Source organism: Periophthalmus magnuspinnatus, chromosome 19 (assembly GCF_009829125.3).
Source record: "Periophthalmus magnuspinnatus isolate fPerMag1 chromosome 19, fPerMag1.2.pri, whole genome shotgun sequence".
Classification (NCBI taxonomy): Eukaryota; Metazoa; Chordata; class Actinopteri; order Gobiiformes; family Gobiidae; genus Periophthalmus; species Periophthalmus magnuspinnatus.
In genome coordinates this window covers 5,540,321-5,564,599 of record NC_047144.1, presented here as the reverse complement: position 1 = coordinate 5,564,599, position 24,279 = coordinate 5,540,321, and the positions used below count along the sequence as shown (strand labels likewise).

At 42.7% G+C, this 24,279-nt stretch overlaps 1 protein-coding gene across 4 annotated transcripts in view; it reads left to right on the top strand.

The window, feature by feature from the left end:
• Positions 1-24,279, top strand: part of raraa (retinoic acid receptor, alpha a) — a 127,646-nt gene that overhangs the window by 70,506 nt on the left and 32,861 nt on the right. Inside the window, exon 1 of one of the 4 annotated variants that reach the window (XM_033985362.2) lies at positions 22,234-23,145. The exons of the other annotated variants lie outside the window; for them this stretch is intronic. Within the exon in view, the coding sequence (XP_033841253.1) occupies positions 22,968-23,145 (178 nt within the window). The 5' untranslated portion in view covers positions 22,234-22,967. Of the gene's footprint in view, positions 1-22,233; positions 23,146-24,279 lie in introns of those variants that run through there. 4 annotated transcript variants of the gene reach the window in all.

Genomic DNA, 24,279 nt, shown 5'->3' with positions numbered 1-24,279 from the left:
GTGAGCAAACATCCATCTATCCACCCACCTGTCTCTTTTACTAACTCCTCAGACATGGACACCGTGATCTTGCTTGAACTGCTATTTAAATATCAACTCCATTGCTTGTTGTGCATGTGGTCAGTGTGTGTTGGCATTAGGAACACACCTCTCCTCATGTCTTTGTATACAGTGAAGGGGAGAGTGAACATTCCTTCAGCAGAGATAGTGGGTTCTGGAGTGCATTAGTCAGTTGTGTGCTAACAGACAGCTATACGGCGGCTGCTCCTCCCCTACTAAAACCTGAAAAAGAAGCCCGGTCCTGGCAGATGTGCTGTCAAAGCCGGCGTCTTTCAGCCCCATTTGAAAAATAGTCTTTATGTCAAAAGCAGATCGCAGCGACTGGAGGTACACATGGAAACTAGTGGAAGGGCTCCAGGGGTTTTGGAGGGGAATATTTTAAGTCTTTATCGTTGGAGGTAGTCGTCTGTCTGTCGACACGTTTGGTGTGGCTGCTTGTGCTGTGTGCCCAGAAGCTGACGTAGTCTCCCTGTGCTCTAAATGTGTGTGTGTGCGTGTGAGTGTGTGAAACAATACCACCCAATATTTCTGCTACTGCTGTGCTGCTTCTACTGTCTGCATCCACAAAACCAATATTCATTCATCATTCATATTGCATCACTTTCATAAAGGACAGATCTGTGATAGGAGCATTTCCTTCCTCACATCTGCTCATGGTGATTTTTTTTTATTATAACATAATGCAAAACTATTCGTAATTCCAGAGTCTTGCTCCAATAATTTTCAACTTCCATTTGACGGAGTGCCTCAGTTGGAAAAGTCATATCCTGCTAATCTTGCTAAAGGTGGTTTCAACAATTTAATTAAATTTGAGATGGTTTAGCAGCCTCATGTAGAAGCAATGATCGAAATTGCAATAGAATGAATAAAGTGTTATGTTTCAGCGACAAAATGACTACTCCACACACATACAGTATATGTGGAGCTCTGAGGCCACGCCCCTCTCAGACTTCAAAGCCCGCTGTCCCTCCAGGAACTTCAAACGCTGGGGAGGCCATTAAAGACAAAAATTATTTTCTGTATAGTCGTGATTTATTTGATTGAAAAATGAAACCACTAACCCAACAGACATTATTTTTCCTTCCCAGGGCCATGCTTTACCAGGCACAGGCTAAATTGTTACCAGGTGGGAATCCTCTCCTGCAGACAGAAGTACACACAATGACCGAGAAGCTAAAGTGGAGGAGCTCATGTCGGCTAATCTATGCGTGTTTCTCAATGTCTTACTTTGCACAGTGTATTCTTACAGGGCTCAGTGTTCGCTTGGATTCATGACCATAGACCTTGAAGTACTACACTGTCTTTCATAATGAGAGATAAAAGACTTGCGGTGAGTGTGTGGTAGACAAAAGTACAACTGTGAAATTTAAGACTCTGACAGATGTGATGGACGGCCTGATGCGGAGGGATGGAGACAGCCGCTGAATTAGACAGCTGAGTGTGAAGTGGAAAGGGGTGTGTTGCATTTGGTCACGTACCATTATTTCAGTACTGTATAAAATAATACAGTGCATAATGTGCCAATTAGAAAACTACTGTACTGAAAAGCACTTAAAGAGCTTCTACACCTGACACCATTGAGCTAGAATATGTTGAAGTTGGAGCTAAGTTTAAAGCCAAAATCTACTTTTTCGAGCTTTAAACTATGTTACATTTGTTTGCCGTGCTCATTTACCCTCTCGAAGTTGGATATTTTTTGATTCCAGCACGTTTGAGTAATGTTTATACAATATTCAAGATGTCATTGCTCCGATCTACCCGTTTTCACCACCACAGGTACACGCTCACTGCTCTCTACTTACTTTGTTCTCCAATTTTATTTTTTTAATCTGTAATATATGTAGGATTCCTGTAGCATCGTGTAGTCACTTTGGTACAAATGAAAAAAATAAATAAAAATCCACTACTCCTTTGTGTGATCTGAAGCTATCCATAGGAGGTGCCGACAACCGACATTAACAGCAACATCAGCTCCCATCCGTCGTTTTAAGTCAGTATTGTGATTTAAAATGTCCAAATAATAACACAGAGTGTCCATGGGTGTCATAGATAATAATTATATAGCAGACAGAAGCAGGTCGTGCACAGATAGGGCCCAGGCGGTGCTCAAGAACTTGCCCCTTTGACGTAAGTGTTCTCATTTTTTTAGGGTTAATAATTGCCCCACGAAGACAGTAGATATTTGAAAGTTGCTTTAAATTCTTAGCAGTAAAAGAATTTTGTTCCACTCTGTTCCACTCTTTCTCTCTTTCTCTCTTTCTCTCCGTCTCTCACTTTCACTTGCTCTCTCGCTCATGTAGAGTTTAGAGACCATACAGATGTTCTACACCACCTACGATTTTAGCCAAATTTTATTTTTGGACAATCTGCCTAATATTCACGATGTTACAAGCCAAAAATCTGATGCAATAATAGGCCTACGTCTGTAGATCCAGTAGCACGAGTTTATCGCAGTGATGCGTGGTACATTTCCCAGGAAAGATTTGTCCCAAAAGTAACATAACACATAAGTCTGGGTATGTTCTCTGGAACATACAGTGTGAGGCTGCTGCTCACAGACAGGAGCTGGAGCAGGGGGCGGAGCATATGGGAACAGAACCACTCACACAGGAGCTGAACACAATGTTTATAAAATGCAAGTTGATGACAAATATGCCATAAAAGTAGGTCAGTGGTTATAGTCTAATATGTTTTGAATCTTGGAGAGAAGTACTCAACAACAATGGGTCTGTGTCCCATTGTTCTGCCAAACGAGGTTAAATAAATGAAATAGGATTTCTTCACCTAAAATACCCTAGATTACAGGAAATAATATGTACTTATTTCATGTATTTACATTTACATTCACAGTTTTTAAGGCACTCACCTAAAAATGACCATAAATGATAAATATAAAAGAATAAATAAAAATGTATATCAGACTCATCCTGTGTTCCACTCACTTTTGGCCCCTAAATGAATTGTAAACATGTTTTTACTCCAAATATCACTGTGTGAAAAAAGTGACTGCAGTTTTTATATACAAAAACTGTATTGACTATTCAAATATGATGCAATTCAGACAACAAGTCTTGTACCACACATACTGTAGTTTGGTTGACACGACCTAAAGCAAATAACTACAATTTTACGGTGACATTTCTCCCCTTCTTTGTAGCATTTGGCTTTGTTTGTGCTCAAATGTTTTTCACAGCTTACACACCAGCTCTGTCATCAGTGTCTCGTCCACTCAGCACATATAAAGCCATCACAATTGTCACCGGAGAATGCGTTCCATATCTCAAGTTTTTTTTTTTCTTGTTTGTTAGTGTGTGTGTGTGTGTTGTCGCTGATGAAATTGCACCACCCCCCTCCACCCATCGCCCCTCCGCTACTTCTTAATGTTATCTCACTTCCTCTGGGCCCCCACCAAACCGGGACAAAATGGAGCGCTTTATTGGGACGCCTGTCAGGACTCCCCCCGGATTTATGGCCAGCAGACAGTGTTTATCACTCAGCCCACTGGAGGCGGGGGGGAACCGGGAGAAGAAATACACCAGGAACAGAGCGCTCCTATCCGCCATTAGCATACAGAGGTGCTTAAGCTAACTCTGATGATTTGTGGCCTGGGATCGTTAAATTATGACATATTTACTGGCTGGACCGGCGTTGTTTGTTAAATTTACGGCGTCGCTTGTTTAATAGTGTTCCGAACAAATGGCACGCTGAAAAAAAGTGAATAGGCTTTGTGTCTGGATTGTAATGTGTAATGTGTTTTACGTGTCATACAGTTCTAGACCTGTATGCTACATTTAGCCATGGGACTTAAAGCTTTTGTAAACAATGTTCACAATAGACTCTTTGTTTGCGTTACATCTTGCTTGTATTCTAATGAAGACCATGTTTCTATACAAACGAGATCTCCGGCATCGTTAAGCGTTTGCTGCTACATGTCGTCTACTAAAACGTACTCCTGTCACGATAAGTACTGCATCGACTTATTGTCCAGTTTATGAAAGTTGGAACAATATTTTTTGGGGTCAGTACTTATCATGTGCACATTTCTTTGGCTGTATGATAAGATTTCAGCTGTAAAAGGTTGAATTAATAACTCCTATGACTCATTACTCATGAGGTTATTGTGGCAGTGGCATAAATTAGTTCCAATATTATCGTTGATCGTCTATATTTACTTCAGCGATATATCGAACATCTAAATATGTTATTGTGGCCTAGTCCAGCGGTGTCCAAACTTTTCTCATTAAGGGCCACATATAAAAACACAGACAAAGGCCATAGACTGGTCGCCCATACAGTGAATACTTAAAATCTGTGTTGTTATTACAAGTTAGACTGAAGCACTAGACCTTTATTCATGCTCAATGGGACACATAAAATATTTGATATTGGCTTGTTAAAGTAGATTTTGAGAAATATACAGTAAAAAGCACTTCTTAAGGTAATATGGGCCAATTCACCTGGAAGCTTAAGGGCTAAGAAAAATTGGTCTGAGAGCCACATTTGGCCCCCGGGCCACAGTTTGGGCATGCCTGGCCTACTCAGACTCAGTATTATCCAATCAGAAAGATGCTCTCTCTTAACTAAATACTTCAAAATTCCAGCATCAGCGGCTGGTTATGAATCAGTGTTAGTACAGCCTCCAGTAGTGGGCGCTCAAACACGTAGCCATATAAAGTAAGAAAATAAGACTTGTGTCGGTGTTTTCAAAATGGCAACTCAAGTTCAGTCAAAACTGTTGTGCCCTTGTCCTGTCACTGACTAACTATTTCTTGTAGTTCATTTGTTTTGAGTCCGTGACGACTTAAGTCTAAAACTATTGAGCAGTATGTTTCTATATATACTGGTAAACCCCTGCAGTGCTGTCAGTGCCTTCTCCGTACTCAGATTAACTTTTTTCCCACGCCATCCCAGTGCATAAAAGTTTGCAGAGTGAGCCAGGGCAGTCCATGTCTCCTCAGTACAGCAGAAGCATGAGACTATGATTACAGCGACCTTGACAAACCCAGTCGGGCTGCCCTTAAACGAGACGAGCAGGATTCACGCCTCGCTCCGTGCTTCTCCCTCTCTCCTCCTCTCTTGTTCATCCCTTCTGCGGTCGGATACGATGAATTGGGCATGACAGAACCTCTGCGCAGGCTTTTAGCGAGGAAGAGGTGGGGGGAGGGGTTAACCTAGTCATTAACACACGATGATTTAACCAGTTTGATTTACTGCTTGCACCGCGCAGCTCTGGCGTGGCGGGGCTATATCCACCGCCGATTGGAAAGCGAAGGATTTCCTTTGGCCTTCGCATCATTCTTCCTTCCTGCCCCCGAGGAGTTCCCCTGCTTCTCCGCACTTAACACCTCCTCCGACTCCAAACGCGGCTCCTAACCAATCACCATCTATTCTGCAGACCTAATTCTCTCCGTTTCCCGGCTCCTTCTCCCCAGCGCTGGTGTGTATTAAGATTTAATGCCCCCAAACAAGCTTTCTGTGTCAGCCCAGCGAGGGTGTCAGCAGGGGCGCTCTGTTCCCCTCTCTGTCTCTGCTGAGCCACACTGTGAAAGCTGCTTAGGCACAGAGGAGCACCAAGGGGAACCTGCAGTTTTTGGGCAAACAGCCGCGCTGCCAGGCAAGAGCGTTTTGGAAGTAGACTCTAGGCCCAGCGTGAGGTGTGGTCACGATTAGAACGTTCGCCATAGGAGGATTTTAATATACTGTATGATGCTGAAGCTGAGTGGTACAAACTTCATACAGTGCCTGCAACTCAGCACTGTATATAGAAGTACACACGTCATACTCTGTGCTGTACATTGCAATTTGCTCCTGGGAAAATACTGACAGTGGTGCATGGAATGACTAATAATGGAAATGCACTGTGTTTCATATCTCCAACCTGTGATTTTCTCTTTACCAGGAGAAATATACCTTCAAATTTATTTTTTAAACCCATATTTTTCTTTTTAGAGCAACACTGAGGTGGTTCACATAGGCTGAGAAGCAAGAACGGCTGTGTTTTTTATTAATAGCACCTGTCCCAGTAGTACATTATTGGTATCACAGTACAGGACATGCATTGTGAATTCATTTTTTTTCATGAAGTTGGGATTCAAAATGTAAAAAGCCAGTGAAGTAGTGACAACACGACTTCAAACCATATATATGCTTCAAAGTTTCATTCAGGATACAGACAACATCCACCTCTTTCCACTCCTGTCTCTGTGTCTTAGGACTAAAATTTGAATGCCATTTTAACAATCTCATTCCTCATTTCTTATTCCACATTTCTCTTTTATCCAAATGCTTTTTCCTTCTAAAACCCCTTAATCAAAGACACCCCCCTCCCCTCCCTTCTTCCTGTGACCCACGGGACATCCCAGTACACTGCCCTGCTAAATAATTAATACCGTCAAGGTCTGGTCGATTAAAATAACACACGGGGTCTCGTTCATCGCAGAGAAGCAGTCGTCGTGGTTACGCTGCTGCAACCACTTCCATCGCCAAGACGTATACATCCTATTAACCCAAATTAAGATTTCATGGGACGTGTCAGCCTACATCTTTATCATTGCACACATAGAATAATGGTCCTATTACCAGCTAATAACCATGCGCTGATTGTTTTGTGGTTCCATTTGAACATAAGATATGATGCAAGATATGATTTAGCTACAGTTTTACTTTGTGTTGCCATCCAAAACATAGAACTAGCCACAACCACTGGGGGTCATTGTTCCCCATAGGTCTCTGGTTCTTCTGCTTAGACCTCTCTTCTCAGTATGCTTCAGGTATCGCCCTCAAATTGGCATTATTGTTGTATAAATGTACTGCTAGTTTAGTCAATCGTCTATTCACCCTCAGTCTTTTTTCGCAAAAACTAATTCCGGATTCAACTTAATTCAGTCGGTGTAATGCTCTCTTCGTCTGTTCTCGTGTCTTCCCTCTCAGATCGCTGTCCTTCATTTGTCTCTCATTGAAATGCTAGCGCAGTTCCTACCCCTCATTACCTATTTTGGAGCTCACTTGCAGAGTTAGGCTTTATTGCTTTGTAATTCTCTTTCAGAAAGTCTTTGCACTAAGAATTTAGATTGTTATAAGCTGGATAAAAGTGTGAGAATAATAACAGCAACTGAATACATGATGGAATAAAACGCATGTCTTGAGCAACACATGTTTTTATTAAGTATCCCAGCAGCAGATGAGTCACTGCTTAGTAATGACAAAGAGTAAAACAATTGGGCATCTGTGTTGTATAATCTACTGCAAATGAATTGTCATAGCAACATTTACAACTACGAGGCAGAGGTTGTCCATTTTATATTTAGTTTTTTTCAAATCCAAAATGTAATTTATTATTAATGATGTTTTTGCCTTGGTTTGGCCTTTCTTCAGCTTCTGTGACAGTTTGACTAATTTAAGTTTGTTTTAATTTAACTGAAATGACAGTCTCAAATTTAAAACAGAATAATTTTGTTATAGCAATACTAAGCCTAATTACTGAGTGTTCTTTTATTGTGCAGCCTTAATCAACACAATTGTATATTGCGTGGCAGCGTATAGTTCTCTTGACTCACAGCTTTAGGCTACATATATCCACCCGTAAGACCATGGCCGACGCTAATGAGTTTACGAGTATTAGTTTCACTCTAGTATTTGCAGTGATTTTTGCACTTCAAACCCAGTCCGGACTATTGCTAGGCTTGTGTTTCTGAACTCCCTGCTTCTAGATGAGACGCCTCGCTGCTTCACCTGTTAATGGGGTTTACCTGTTGACCGTCTCGACCTGACCGCTGCCTAGATAAGTATGGAGTGAGCACATAATGGCGGCTGGATTAATGTCTTGATCCCTGGATATCCTCAAGCTTGTTCGTCCAAGAATCCAATCCTTCAACTTCCCTAGAGCTCGTCCACAGGCAACCCATTCGGCAGCCATGTTTTTTTTTTCTTTTTTTTTGTTTTTTTTTTACAATCGGCTTTCTCTGGATTGCAGGTCAGACAGACAGGACTCTCCTCCTCCCACTTTTTTTTTCTTCATCACAAAGAGAGGCTGCTTTACGAGGGTCTGGCTGCAGTAAAAGCCAGGGGTTGTAAGGGGGCACAGAAGGCTGTCAGGGAGGATGTAAATTACACAAATAAAAGTCTACAGTGGCACGGCGCTTCCCCAGGAGAGAGGGAGAGAGAGAGAGAGAGAGAGAGAGACCGGCAGAAGGTGGAGGAGAGAACGTGTTTACCAAAACTTCACAGGAGGCGCAGAAACTATAGGAAAGTAAAAGTGCAAGGAAAACAAACGCAAGGGAAAAATTGTTCTTTCGGAGTGAAATTTATGCAAGAAACGGTGGAAAAAGTTAGCAGAGTTCCATCATTCAGCGCTTTGAAAAGACTGCGACTATAACTCAACTCCTGCACATTTTCCTCACCCTCTCCCATCCTTCCTGATTTACTCCTCATGTTAAGTTTGTTTTTTCCAAATGATAATTCTTCTGCTTATATACAGCACAATGCACTTGGAAACGTTTATAAAAAATATTAGTTGTACGCTTAAAAGGGACGTGTTGGTTTATATTGTGGACGATGTAGTAGAAGATCTTTCGCAGTGGTGTAGTTCTGTTTTAGACCTGGTTTTGCCTCATAGTTTAGATCTGGAATAGTTCTGTTATGGACCAGGCCGTACTTGAAGGCTAAATATGTTCATAGGCGGTACTTGGTGCGAAAGGTTTAAAAATCACTGGTCTTGTATTTGCAGTTGTTGCGTACTTGTGAAAATACCTACTCAGTTGCGAATTCACTTTTTCGCGTCCATTTTTAACAGTATACTGAAGTTAAAATATTGCGGCAAATACAAGGTGGAGTATTTTTGCGGGAGTAGCGGGGCAGAGCCGACATTACTCTGTGTGGCCTGCCAGTGGGTCTCTCTTTGATTGTTATGCACCGACACACACCATCTTGGAACTTCTTTGTGATGTGCTCAGTCAGTGCAGCCACCCAGAGGGGCACACGAGGGGCAGCTGGCTCCTCTCTTAAGCTACCCGCCGAGTGATAGAGTGCGCAACCGCCAAACCTCTACTGAGAAGATAATACTACGCAACACAACGCTATTGCGACATAACACAGGAGGAAGTGATGAATAAGACTTGGAAGATATTGATCCGCAATGGCCGTTTGAATATTGAGCGACGTGACTGTAGCTCCTACCGGCAAAACAAAGGAGGAATTGTCTTCTGCTGTATGGACGAAGCCTGCAGAACGTTGTATAAGCAGATAACAGTGCTCCCTGATAACAACTGGCTTTTTTAGTGCTGTAAAATTGAGTAAAAATACGTTTGATGAAAATGTGCATTCCTCAATAGCTTGCCATTATGCTCTATTATGAAGTTCAGACGTTTCAGATGTTTTGTAACCATGTCAACAGACCATGTTTTCCTTTTCTGCAAATAAACGTTAAATGGATACTCAAGTGGATAAATACTTATTATAGTTTTGTACAGGATTGTTAAAACGTCTTTTAGTTTGTTTACATGCTGAAAGACCTTCAAAGTAGTGGCGTATTTTGGACGGGCTTGCATTCTAACAACGCTAGAAGCTGCTGTGTACCACTCAGCTGTTTTTCCAGGCGACTGGGTTTTTGGCACATAGCGGGACACCCATTGTCTGTTTTGCTGGAACAATCAGGCACCTGCATATAGCTGTGGATAGGATGTCCCATACAATACACACACATCGAATCCCTAAAAAGTTAGTTGAAAATGCTAGCTACAAAAATGTATCCTCAGTTTTTTGTCCGATAGCATTCAGTACCTGGGGAAAGGATGTTCTATATAATACACACACACACACACACACAAATGTTAGCTAAAAAACCCACTAGCTCTAAAGATTGCTACTTTGTTTTGTGCTATAGCTTCAGTCATACGGGACATCCTACTGTAAACCTGTTTGGGTGTCACGAAAGACGGTGTATAAATCCAATAATTAATTAATTAAACCCAAAAAAGTTTGCTAAAAACTGCTAGCTCTAAAAAAGATCTCCTGTTTTTTCTCCTTTCCAATAGCATTCCAACTCTTTACCAAACACTTTCACGCTGCGGCAATAAAACTCCATCCCCCTTTTGAGTGCGAGCTAACCATTTCTATTATTAGCGTGCTCATTTATCGTCCAAGTAATACTCTTCTAATTCTAGATATCGATCGCGCACGTCCATTGACTTAGTGTAATTAGCTTTGTCTTCGCCTCGCATCTTGACAGCATGGCTCCGAGCACTGCATTAGCGACCATTGCTATTCCGCGGACGACTCTATGACAGCAGTTATGATTATCCATCAAACTAGAGCACTGTAGTTAACCGTCTTTAGCCCTGCAGGTGTACAGAGCGCCTTTGGGCATTGTCTGTTGGTGAGTTTGTAGAGGGAAATACTGCCAATATTCTGTGTACTGGTTTATTGCTTTATAACCACAGGCAAGAGCATATACTACAACCAGCATATGGGCCCATGCCTGACTTGACGTTTCTGAGCGTAACTAGCAGGTGTTGGAAGCTTGCTTGGAAATGGTTTGTGCGTTATTCGTCATCATTAAAGGCTAAATTACTAGAGTGAATGAGACAGACTTCACTCCAAATGTCGAGCGTCTTGAAAAATAGCTTGGAGGCCTATAAAATTGTCTATGAGCGCGAGAGCTTTTACTTTCTACCAATTTTTACTCGCACATTGTTTTTATGTGTTTGAGATTGGGGCGGGCGATATGGGCGGGAAAAAAAAGATCATCGCAATTTTCTACGAGACAGATTTCGATTTTATGACGATTCCTGTGCACTTTTTATTTATCTACTCATGGGTTTTGACTTTCTGTTATAGACAACATTTTGAGGGCTTATTTTAAATTGTTAATCCCAATGGAAACGGTCCTATTATTTATTTATTTTTTTTATCTGAAACCCATGGATTGCCTTTAATATCAGTGAAATTAAATAAAGTCTTCTGAAAGTTCACACTTCACCGTGATTGGTTGAATTCAGCTGTCACTCACTCAGAGCCTTACAGAAGTTGACCATTAGGAGAATGGTGGGTGGGAAAGTGAAATAGTGAATCACAATTAAACCAATTTACTAGATCGTCACAGGGATGAGATTGCAATTCATTTTTATTGCTGTATCACTCAGGTCTAATTTGAGAAAAAATCTAATGTTTTGTGCAGAACTCATTTTAACAAAAGCTGTATTTCTGTATTTTCATTGAGTTTGAAGGCTGTCTCTTGCAGATGAAATGGGGACACAAAATCTTCAAAGTCACATCTACTAAAATCTGCAAAATGCCAAATGATTCCCACAGAGTTTGAATTGTATTATTATTATAGATAGGCTCGATGATGGGCTGTGTGCGTGCCTGTGCGGTGAATTGCACGCGGCGCCCCTTTAATCGCCATGTTTAATGTGAATTTTTGGGACATGTGAATGTCAATAGATCCATTATCCTTTATCAGGGCTGCGCAGGAACAGGGGGAGCGGATGAGGCCACATCAGTAAAAGGATAAATGGCTGGATGGATAGATGGATGTCCTATGACACACTCCTGTTAACTGTCGCCGTGTCCCCTTCATGAATTATTCACACACTCTCTGCACTTGTTCTACAGCCTCCTCTGTCAGAACACTGCCCATTACACACTCCATCATCCAGCTCAGGTATGGACACATTATTGAGTCCTATCCACGTGTTGATGGGATTCAGATAAAGTGTATTTTACATCACCACTGCCCAAGGTCACCAAACGGAGACTTGCGTCAGGACATGTTAGACAACCCTAATGGTAGACATTTGGCAACATAGGGAAGTTTGACAGAAATGTTGAAATCATAACACTTTTACAGCATGTGTCACTCACTGTATATCTCCCCAAGTTGCCATGGGTGAAGTTGCCACATTCTTGAGAAACCTATTTTGTAATACTGTATAAAGGTCCTACTTACAAACATTGTACGGCACTCACCTATTATATTTACTGGAGTCTCACTGAATCGCACAAAAACAATGCTCTGCTGTTGAGAATTATTGACATTTGTGGGAAAACGCAAAAGGATTTTACATTGTTTTTGATGTATTGTGTGCATAAACGAACCTTGTAATACAAAACATGTTTGATTTCTGGTCTTTGCTTTGCATTTTATTGCAAGATCCAAGTCTGTTCAAGTAATAACAGTTGTACACTAAATGTCATTCAAACTTCAACATGAGGCTAATCCATCCCACTAGGATCCCAAAGTGAGGGTTGGTAGATAATTTTAAAATTCTGATACTGTAAAATCTATTTTTTTTTACTGAAACCACTCATTAAGGTAATTAAACCTGATTTTAAATGTTTTGCGAGTTGAAATTATTGCAGAAAAGTTTGGGAACCCCTGTCTTGGCCACGCCTGTCTATTGGCACTGAAGGATGGGTGCAGAGGATAAATGTCAAACTTGAATTTTGTGTGCCAGGTTTTATAAGAAGTACTTGTTCCCACCTGCAGTCCCTGGGCTGATGTCACTTGGCCTTACAAAGACAATAAACTCAAGTATACCATCTCTTTCCAGAATATCTACTCAACAATCTACTCATTATTCTAAAAGCCGCATGTTTGCCTGAATCTGATACACACACTATATGAAATCGCCAAATCTGGGAAAGCGGCCTCATCCATTACATTTATACTTCATCAAAGGACACAGCTGGTACAATATTACCTCTTTAGCGACCTTGCAAAAACATGGCCTATTTTATGCAGCCGTTTCCCTTTGCTGTATTTTATTTGACTATATTTATTTTCACTTGGACTTACAACGGTTCAGATTTTGACTTTATCTTTCGCAGCAGCTGGACAGAGGGGAAAGAGGAAGGTGACGAATGATCCGTCTAGAGTTGGAGCAAAAATAAGGGTACAAATGAAACAGAAACGGGCTGCGGGCCAAGTGTACGTGCGAGCTTTGTGTGTTGCATTGAAGCACAAAGAAAAGAAGATTCACACGTGCTCTCCAATAGAGTCTAGACTGTCTGGCACTCACCTGTGTGCGTATGGAAATATACATCAGCATGCGCTCATCCAGTACAGTTTGAAGAGGTTTTTACACTTGCATGGAACATATCTTTTCGCAGTGTTGAGTGGAAAATGGGAGACGGAATATGGCGATCGATCAATGCGGTTTGAAGGCAGAGGCTGTTTGGACAGTTGAACGGCGAAATTAGGCGTTTATAGGCGAGCATAAAAAGGGGAGCGGGGTATCGACGGATCACTGAGGATGACGAGGTGAACTGGTGATCGGGTCTGACACATAGAGACACACGCAGACCCTCAGATATTGCCGTTTTCACCCTCTACACATGGGCTGTGCTGTGGTCTTACCCCCAAACTAAATGTATAAAAATAAATAATAAACCAAATATAGACTAGAGTATTTGTGACAGTATAGTTTTTGTAGTAGGTTTTGTCAGCTGCTAAATAAGGCATGCATTGTTGCTGTATTTGCTGTATCCAGCCCCCGGCCACAAGGTTGTTTGGGCCTTGCTGGGATAGCATTTGAAATAAAACCGCACAACGCTCTAACTCTAAAAAGTGCGCTGTAAGCATAACAAGAAATCCTAAGCCACAAACTTTATAACGCTCTATGCCAAAAAATATGTTGACGTCATCAGTTTTTACATTCCAACACTGTTTATAATGTTTAAATGATATTAACTGTGTGTGATTATCATACGACTCCACAATTTTGGGGAAATGAACTCAAATAGTGGTGTTATGATATTTTGATTTGTCATTTATATTTTTTATTATAATTCGGTTTATAATATACATAATATACATTTTAAAGAGGTTCCTCGTAAGATTTTGAGAGAAGAGATAATCTAACACAACTTTTTGAAAAATGTTTATGCCGTTTATGGTTAAAATGACAGGGTGAGCAGGTTTTATAGGCGATAATTTGTTATTTGCAGAGAATAGCTGCCTTTGTGAATTGATACTTGCGTTAATATTCAATTTATGATATCGATTTGATTGTAATTAATTGCCCAGCTTGGCGAAATGGCAAAATAACCTAACCTGCCCGAATACTAAACTAAAAAAGTACATGTAATTGATATTTTGCAGTACCATCATGCTGGAGGTGTTCTACATGTATGTGTATAGGCGGAATGTTCACCAGTTACCATGGAGACACAATGCAAACACAGCCAAGTTTTAAGATAATCTGAAAGCTCAAGAAAAATACAAAATGGATTTAAACAACACATTTTCTGGAGTGTTCATGGTCCTGTTTAGGTGATTTTCAACAAAAAAGGTGAGAGCGACTGACTTAAAAACTGTTGGCTAACTCTAGCTAGCTTGTGACTTTACGGTTATTTAAGAGTGACTTCTTTAACAGCACAAATCATTTCACCTGTTATAGTTCCAGCTAAGTCAATTCTTTCTGGTCAAATTAAACTATAGCAAAGCCTCAGACAGAGCATGCCTCCGGTTAGCATCACACTGCAAAGTATCAATAGTGTTTTTTCAGAAAGTTGAGTTTAATGACATTATTTAATTAGATGCTAACAGACTATACGTTTGTGCACCAGAATGACTACATATATATTTTTCCATTTCTGACATTCTGACAGTTAAAAATGCATTAAAATGTCTCTGGTATAAAAACTTATTTCCGCTCTTTACTTTCGGAGATGTGGTGTTAAAACAGTGAAAGCTCGAGAGGCAGAAGGAGAGAGAATAAGAAAAGGAGGAGACATAGCGAGCGCTCCATCATGCTGTCAGGGAGCTCAGCTTTAGCCTTAGCTGCAAATAAAGAGTGTTTTTTAAAAGGTGCTGTGAGGTGCTCTGAAGATGAACCAGATAAATTACTTCTCTTTTGGATTCAAACAGTGCGGAAAAGCCCACAGGGTCAGGAGACAGTTCAAAAGTGGCAAACCCAGACTTCTTCAGACCTCTGCTCAGGTTTTGTTTGCGGTGACACTATAACATATTAACGCTTGTGGGAAAACTAATGTAGATCAGTGGGGGCTTGTAATGTGGAACAAAGGCTGGCGAAATATTGAAGGAGCAGTGAAAGGCAGTGAATGACAATAGTGCAGGGCCGGCGTGACAGAGGGGGGCGATTAGTGATAGATTTTCACTGGTTAAATATTATCAGGCTCTTTTTCATGTAAGCCCCCCTCCCCCTGTTTGGGATCACACAGAGAATGCTATGACTTGGCCGACTAATGGTTAGAGCCTTTCACTTTTGTAGCACGGGGACACCCCTCTCTCTGGGAGCATGACGCAGATGGTTTGGATCGCCGTAGTGACTGTGGCATTTATTTATACCCTTTCTGGGCCACTTTTGTTTGTGTGGTTTGCTTATGTGGTTGTTAGTCAATTTACGATCCAAATTTTTTTTTTTAATGCCCCATTTGTTTGGTTTTAGATTTGATTTGATTGGTTTAGTTTATTGGTTTAGTTTCTGGCAAAGTTCATGCCGAATTATCAAAGTAACACGCCAAAGCAGTGTAAACTACATATCACTCAAGAAAATACTGTATAATTATTAGGCTAAAAGCAGAAATTTCCATTTTGGGTAATTGGTAATTAGTCTGCCATATTAAGTTCAAAACAACATGACTCGTGTTTTCATCTGATCTGGCTTTCATAAATGTTTGGACATCCTTAACAGAAGAGGAAGGCAGAAAATCTGGACTCTTTCTTTAGTCAGTTCCAGAAAATCATAGTTGCAGAAAGCTGACATCAAGTTTCTGTAATCCGGCCAGCGTAAATGTGTTTGTGCGATCCCTTCCAAAGAGACGTGTCATTGAGGTGACATTGAGGATGTGTGTAATGTTGTTAAGCAACAGTTGTGCAGTGCGGAGAGATACAGGCTCATTTCTGGCGTATGATTAGCCGAGTGACGTTCAAGCGCTTCCCTCTTTTACTCTGTTTGTTTTTGCCTTAATGGCTGCAGCCGGAGACGAGCCAAATGCCGGAGGATACAAGTCTGACATTGAAATGGAGTTCTCGCAGCTGTTCGCCGGCTTTGTGGTCTCCAGTGGGGCTCTTATTTGTCGTGATGACGGAGCCTAAGAGAGAAGTGGTGCCATGACAATCTGTTCTGTGATGGAGGCCTTGACCTACATGTACCTCTGATACTTGGGTAAAGAACGCTGGCTCACGTCCAATTATGAGCAGTGTGACAGCTTTAGCCCATCGCTCAGAACACTACTTTGTTTTAGCTGTTGGTAGAGCTGGATATTGCTGACCACAAAATGGAGCTCTGTGTTTGTGTAATTTAGCAGAAAATATCAGACATGTGGTCTTGATTTTGTTCACGTTTGTTTGTTTTAGCCATGAAAGAAATTCTGTGTTTTTCCTGTGAATTTTAGGTCCTGAAGGTTTTGAGAAGTCTTAATCAGAGCAAGATGCAGCCACATGTTTTTGAGCTCTGGGAAGGATGCGTTTTTAGTGTGAATTCAAATCATTCAAACCATCCATATCTGAGATCAACTTATTTATATAAGGAAATAATTCTATTGTAAATGGTTAGTGTAAGTGTGCAGTTAGACAGTTTGTTTAGCCCGACAAAAAGCCTTTATACAATATAACTATTTGACCAGAGAGCCCTGTCACTTTCCTGTCATTGCCACACCAAAAAGTTCCAGTATGTCTTTCGAGGGATAGTTTGACAACACAGTATACCCCTTTATGTGTCAAACTGACAGAAAGGGTTTATCAGCAAATCCAGCACATAAACTACTGGGTAAGCAATTGTTGAAAATTACCTTTGTTGAATACTTAAGGGGAAAAACGTTTGGTACAGGTTCCTGTCAAAGGCCAAGGGAGTTTGGGAGTCTTAGTACCACCAATGAGCAGATTAATGCAAAAAATAACGACAGTACAGTATAAGATTGTGTGATCTTAAATCAGCATTGACCTGAGTGTGTTAGGCATTAACAGAGTTAACAGTAGCCGCTCCTTCTTAAACATTCTCCTAATTCATGTGAAATGCTGACGACTCCTCCCTTGGCCTCATCACTCTTTGAATGTGGCAGAGTCATCCATTCCATTAACCCTCCTTCTGCTGCACTCCTTGGGTCTGAATACAGGCCGCCCCCCTCTCTGGCCTCCCTGCGCCTGCTAGAAAAGCTGAGGCAACAGGGGCCACAGCAGTGACAGTGGCTCAGGCATTTGTCATGCTCCGAGCCACTGCAGTCTGCTGCTCTCTCTGTAGCCTTTGTTTGTCCCCAGGTCACAACTTGCTGGCTAAGCAGGGGTTTTCACATGTTTCATTATAATCTGAACCAGCAGCCCTCTGTAATATTTGACACTCTGCACTGGGAATGTGCACAACACAGACACATGAAAACATGGAAACTATGAATCCAGTGAATAGACTGACCCCAGACAGAGGTTTGGTGAGAACATGCGTTGCAGACAAGTACTTTCAATTTGTTGCACATTTATTTGTTAAAAATATGGGAGCAATAGTCAAGCTGTTATCTTTCATAATCTTGTTGAAGTGTTATTGAAAAGGACATATATATATATATATATATATATATATATATATATATATATATATATATATATATATATATATATATATATATATATATATATATATATATATATATATATATATATTACTTCCATCTTGTGCTTGTGCCACAAACCACCAGAACCCACAGTAGTGTTTATTGGCGTGTTAGAGGAGGAGGCTGCAGTCACCCACCTCTGCTTGCTTCATGGCACACAGCCGTTGGAGCGCACACTGTGCACCGTGCCCTGCTGGCGCTGGGTGTGAGGGGCACCACTTAAGTGGAGGTCACTGGTGAAGGCGTTATAATGCTTTGGGCTTGGCACAACAAGACTGAGAGCAATTCACTTAAAGCGAGCCACTCACCCCTCCCCACCTCATCACCCCCTCTCCTATCCCCAGGGCAGGCCAGCATCACACTTGTGAGTGAAACTAGAATAAGGCCTCTGCTGCACTTTACCAAACCTAAGGCAGCATAGAATACTATCAATTAAAAGATTCTTTTTGACTGTGAGATAAAAAGTTTCTGCACAAATGAGCGATGGATAACACTCTGAGATATGCTTGTGCATTGTAGAGACATTAGGCTGAAGGCAGTAATCAGGCCTGTGGACAGAGCAATGAAGGAGTAGGGGATAAACATGATGAATAGTGCTAGCTGGAGTTATAAACTCATTAGTGATGCCAGTTTGTAATGAGTTTTGGCAGAGTGGCGCTGAACTCCTACTTGTGCCAGCCTTCTCCCTCCCTCTCCCCGACTGTCTGCTGCACTCTACAGTCATCAGCTACAAATCTTTCTGTTTAACGGGTTCATCATTCTAACTCATCGCTTTTATCTCATCTACTTTTTTTGCTTTTGCTCTTTTTGTCCTTCTAGTCTTCCTAATAGAATTAGCAGTGTCCATTCATATGGACTAAAAATCCCTTGTTCCTGACAGTTAATGGGGGGCATTCTGAGTCTGGGATGAATGATATTGAGATATCCTTCCTCCAGGGTAACATCCATTGCAATCTTCTCTTGATTTGCTGAGCGATGGGCTCAGTGCAAAGGAACATAGACCTAATGATGACTGGGGAGATGGGCTTTCTCACTCAAGGCCAGAGTGTGGCCGAGCGAGCCATACAATAAGGCCTGTCTCCTCCCCCGTGCTCTTTCTCCACTGAGGTATTTCCAGAATGCCTCTGGCCATGATGGATTTATGAGTAGGCCATACTTTGGTAAACACCGATGGTGGGGAGCTTTGTTCTCCCCCCTGTGATATAGTGAAGGTCCCCATAAAAAATGAGAAAACCAGGTTACGGCCACCATAGAGCGGGGCTAAACAATAAAAGGCTTTATGGGCAGATATAGGCCTGTACCATAAATGCTGGAATCTGCTGTCGGAGGGACATTAAAGGTATAATGACAGGGGGCAGCTTTCTCCAACATCCCTGCAGCCACTTGGAGGCTCTCTTTAGTGTAGCAGAGTGATCTATAGAACAGTTTAACTTTAGGCCAGAGCAGAGTGCTATGTGAGCACGCAGCAGACTGACAGCAGTCAGGCGGAGGCGGCACAGCGCTCATCGATAAGTGTGGCATGTTCGCACATCCAGGGGTCGGGCCCTCATTACACATGGGCTCACAGTCCCAGAGCACCGCACAGCTGTTGGGTTTGGCTGGTTCTGACGGAACAGGCTGCACACAACCAGCTGCACAAACAAACACTGTGCACAGAAAGTGCAGTGATAGTGAGCGGACAGTAGAAGTAGTAGTAGTTGTTGCTGCAGCAGTAGTTGTAGTTCCAGTAGTAGTTGTAGTAATAATTAAAATGAAATTTCTTTAAAAGCGAAAAGTTGTCAAACATGTTCAAGAAAACTGTTCCAGACTGTAGCTGTAATGTGGTAGTTGTAGTATAGAGAGAGAGTGGCGAGCTTGGCGTGGGGGCAGGGGGATTATGATGCTCTCCACACAGACATGGGATAATACCACTGACAAGCCGACTGCGACTTTACCTCCTCACCACAGTGACACCATCACCAACTGGCTTTCTCTCTGGGTCGTGCCAACACTTACCTTGGTCTCCTCCTCGACTTTATTAGGTCACTGTGAAGATTGAAGCAAGATCGCAGACTTTGCTGAGGCTTGTCCCAACTCCTTTATCGCCCGGGCATTAGCCATCTGCTTGCACATGTGCAGTACGGCCTGGGGGGAGGTGTAAGCAAGTGCAGTCTGTGTTTGTGGAGCGTCCGCAAAAGCTCACAGGATCTCCAAAATTAGAGCCAGACCGCTCTTAAGTCAAACATGTCCACCTTTATCTTGTCATGCAGATAGAGTTTACTCAAGTCAAGTGTCGTTGCGGTGATACAACAGCTTTTTCTCATAGGCTAACACTAACCTCTTCGGGCGGGCCAGACCTTAGCAGACTTTTCCATGAGTTTGGAACATTTTGATTTTGGTGTTTTGATTTGACCGTCTGCTCCAATAAAGTGTGCATTGTACAGGAAGTGTTTCTTGACATGGAGAGGGAAAAATGATCCCCGGAGCAGAGCAGAAGAGTCAAGGGACAGATGATTGCAGATGTTGGTGGACCGGCTCCAAATACTCAACTAATTAGTTCACCCAAGTTCTGCTCAGGCCACTCTTCCTCTTTGTATCACACACTATTCGCCAATGACATAACAGCCCATTGTTTGCTCTAACCTGCCGGCTCATCTCCTCCGAGGAGTAATTGCAAGTGAGAGGTGATTGGGGGCACATTTTACTGCTTCCTAACACCCTGATTGGGCTAAAGAAAGAAGAAGAGTGAGGCAGTAAAAATAGTTTGACACCCTCAAGGTCCAGCCGGCAATCTCCTCTCCGCCCGGGCCCATAAAACTCTTTGAAATCCCCCTTGAAGGTCCTCTTCGCTGCGGTCTTCCTCCCTGACTGCAGCTGTGCTCTAAATGACTGGCACACAAGTGACAATCTCTGCTACATTCAGTATTTCATATATTTATTGTCCTAAAGGCCCCATGCATTATTATGGTTTTAAATAAACTACCAGTCCAACCTCTTATGTCTTGTCTGCAGTTATTACCTGTTATGACAGTGTGATAAGTCTTGAATATCATGCTTTCATCCGTCCAAGTTATAAATATCACTATATATCCCTAGCGGAAATGTGGCATGTTGTATTTTGTGGATGTTGGGGTTGTTTGTCACAAAAGGTGTAAATTAGAGCAGCCTTAGTTTGAGAGCTCCAGAAACTACTGCAGAGTGTTCCCTCCCTCTGTGTAATGATGATCACCCATGTGTTATCTCTCACTTGTTCTATACAATCACATCAGGGTGAATGCTCTCTACCAGAGAACAAAACAGAGCCTGGAGAATTAGCATTTACTGACATCCATTACAGTGCTAATCCTGTCAAGGAATGTGTGGAGCGCTATCAGAGCAGTGGAGGGCGGCTGTGGTATGGCCTGCACACTGGGCTCTTATCAGGCCGAGTAAACACACCAGGACCTGCATTAAATAAGTGTCACAGGGAGGGGAGAGAGGGGGGACCTCCTGCTGATAATCCTCTCCCAAAACTGTGCTGGTCAGGGCTCTGCGTTGCTGCAGGTATCCCAGTCTGGGGGAGGGGCCTCATCTGCATACAGTCAAAAGGTCATGGGTCACAGGCTTTGTTTGATGGGATTGTTGCACTTAAACTGAGGCAAAAGCAAGATAGGATTAGCATCTGAATTGCATAGACCACATTTAATCCTAATTACATTTTTATGTAGACATCTAACTGTGACATTTCTGACATATTGCCTGACATACTTCAATCACAAAGCAGCAGCACAGACTTGAACATGAGGAATCAGTCCAGACATGAGTAGAGCTTAATTAGGCGCATCAACTGACTAATGACTGATCACATGACTCAAAAAAGGAAATCTTATGTGTTAGTGGCACTGCTGTGATCCTCTGGCAGCAGCTTCAGGCTCATGAATGACACAGAGCTTGTGTTTGTTGAACAAGTTGCAACAATGCTGCATGGAATGCTGTAGAGTAAAGGTTATTATGTGATGCAGCCCGATGCAGACACTTGTTGGACTTCATCCCAATAGCCAAAGTGTGAGAAAAATGAAGCTGTTGGACCTGTTGTGCATGGGACTGTGCAGTGCTTGAGGAAAAGTCTAATGATGTTACTGAGAACAAGGTGGGGAACTTTGAATAATGTGGGATGGGACGAGAGTGAGCCAGAGAGGCAAACCCGAGTCAGCCAGTGGGTCACCAGGAGGTGAGGCTGCCTACTTCTCTGAGTTCAGGAAAAGTTCAGCTGCATAGCATTAGGCAAATGAGGGAGTCCGCGGCTGGGGGAGAGAAAATCAGGGGCTAGGGACTGCAGGCAGCATGGGGGAGAGGGTCACCTCAGTGAGAAGGAGGAGCCCAAATAGTGAGAATATGCACTGGGAACTTCCAGGAAACAGGCAGAGATACATCGGACTGACCCCCGTTATGTCCCGGTGCAGATATAAAAGACTCATTAACGAGCTTATATAACTTAATCATGTCCACAAATACTGCGCTATTTAAAGAGGAGGCAGTCTGTCCCGAACACTGCCGCTGTTTGAATGGAGACCTCTACCGTGACGTCGCTGAAGGGGTTAACGGTGGGCGGGGCCACGCATGGAAAGAGTCCAGGGGGAGAGAGAGATTGAGAGAGGGAGAGAGAGAGAGAGGGAGGAGCCAAAGCGTGCTCAGCTGCTGTGCCTTGTCACATTTGTGCAGAACATGATAACCGCACGATTTGGTGTGGGAATAATTTGGGCTGCTCTCCAGAATACAAACAAGGCAGCCGCTGGATATCTGCGCTTTTCAGGGAGTCAATGAAGAACTGGCACGACACCGGCAGGCTTCACGGCGCACGGGACTGAGCTGGGAGTGCAGAGCCACGGCGGAGCAGCAGCAGGCGCACACGGGACAGGCGAGACGAGCGGTCATACCCGGGCGGACGCACTGCAACTACACGGGGATTCCGCCTACTCGTTTCGCTTGCTTTCGGTACAGACTCGGGACATTTTTTTCATTTGGGATTGTACTTGTTTTCAAACGTGGATACAGCTTGTTATGTAGCCGAGCAGGGCAGAGTGGACCAACATATAAAGTTGATTTCGGCGCAGCCTCGTTGGAAACCATGCAGACTGCTTTCCTAAACCATTTTCTGATTTTACGCACACGCGGCTAAGCTTCGTGTTTGTTTTTATCAACAACCCACCGCAGAGAAGATGCCAAATTCCCTTATACCCACGCAGTGTCTGGATGTACTACTTTTCTCTCGATCTTAATGCAGTTCTCGAGCTGCGACGCAAACGGCTCGTCTGTCTCTGCGTGTTTGTATCATTCTTTTTTTGTCTTTTCGCCAATAATCCCTCGCTATCCTGCTGCCGCGTATGATGTATGAGAGCGTGGACGTTGTGGGACTGAACCCCAGCCCGAACCCGTTTCTAATGATGGATTATTACAACCAGAGCAGAGGATGCTTGATCCCGGAGAAGGGACTGGTGCCCGGGGCGCCACATCCCTACAGCACGTCCATCAGGAACCAGCACTGGAACGGCTCCAATCACTGTAGGTGCCCTCTGTAGCTTTCCCAACTTCGTCTCACTAATTAGACAGGCGTTTTAGCGGGTTACTCTTAAACTTGGCTCTACTGTCCTGTTGTGGAGATGTGCTTAGTGTAACTCATATTCTCAGGCCTTCATAACTGCATTATATATACTTGACCCACTTTCTGCTCTGCTTCAGAATAATGTAGCTAGGTTGTGCGTTTATTCATTTCCCCTATAGAGTCACATCCCTCTGAACCAGGCCATATTTCCAAAGCATCCTGAAATATGCACTTAGTTCAGACAAGGTTTTGCAAGCCATGCCAACTTTAATCAGATCATACTACTCTGCCAGCGTTATCCCTTTGGCTCCTTTGATAATCTGGCTGGATGTACTCCTAGGCCAGTAGTTCCTGGGAATTGTGGCTTTTAAAGAGGGACAGCCCCAATGTAAACAAGTACTATTTTTAGGGTTGGTATTGTCACTTGTGTGTTAATTTATTTGTGTGTGAAGTGAGATGCATTGGAGCAGTGATGACAGTAGGCTAGAAATAGTAATTTAAACTTCTGATTTATTTTTTAAGAAGCCACGTGTGGACATGGAGGTTTTCTCCAGCCGCTTCTATATAGTGTTGCTGCAATATAGGAGTTTTATTGCAGCAACATTCTTCACCTCAAAGGGAGCAGCCCTGGACAAAGCTTCAGCCAGGCCCTTTATAAAACAGATAGCACTGTTGCCTTTCACAGCTGTAGCAGCGTAAAAAGCCAGGAACCTCTACAGGCTCTTAAGGGCCAATTTCCTCCTCATTTTCACATTATAGCACTCCACGCACAAGAATATTTAAAATATTTTGGCACAGACTACAAAGTTTTGCAATCCGCCTCTCCCAAATTTTTCCTCTACATATTTTGTTCAAAGCGAGAGATCGAGGCAGCTTGATAGCATTTATTGAGCTGGCCCACTAAACGGCTCTAGTGGCGGCATTGATTCAAACCATGTGAGCTTGTGTGAGAGGGCGACGGGGTGGTGGAGGTTTTGGCCCAGGAAAAGACCTCTGATCCCTTCTACTCTACTCCACATTGTTCTGTTGGGGCTAGTAGGGGAGTGGGTTGACATGTGGCGGTATAGCTATAGCTGCTTTACTACATCAATGTA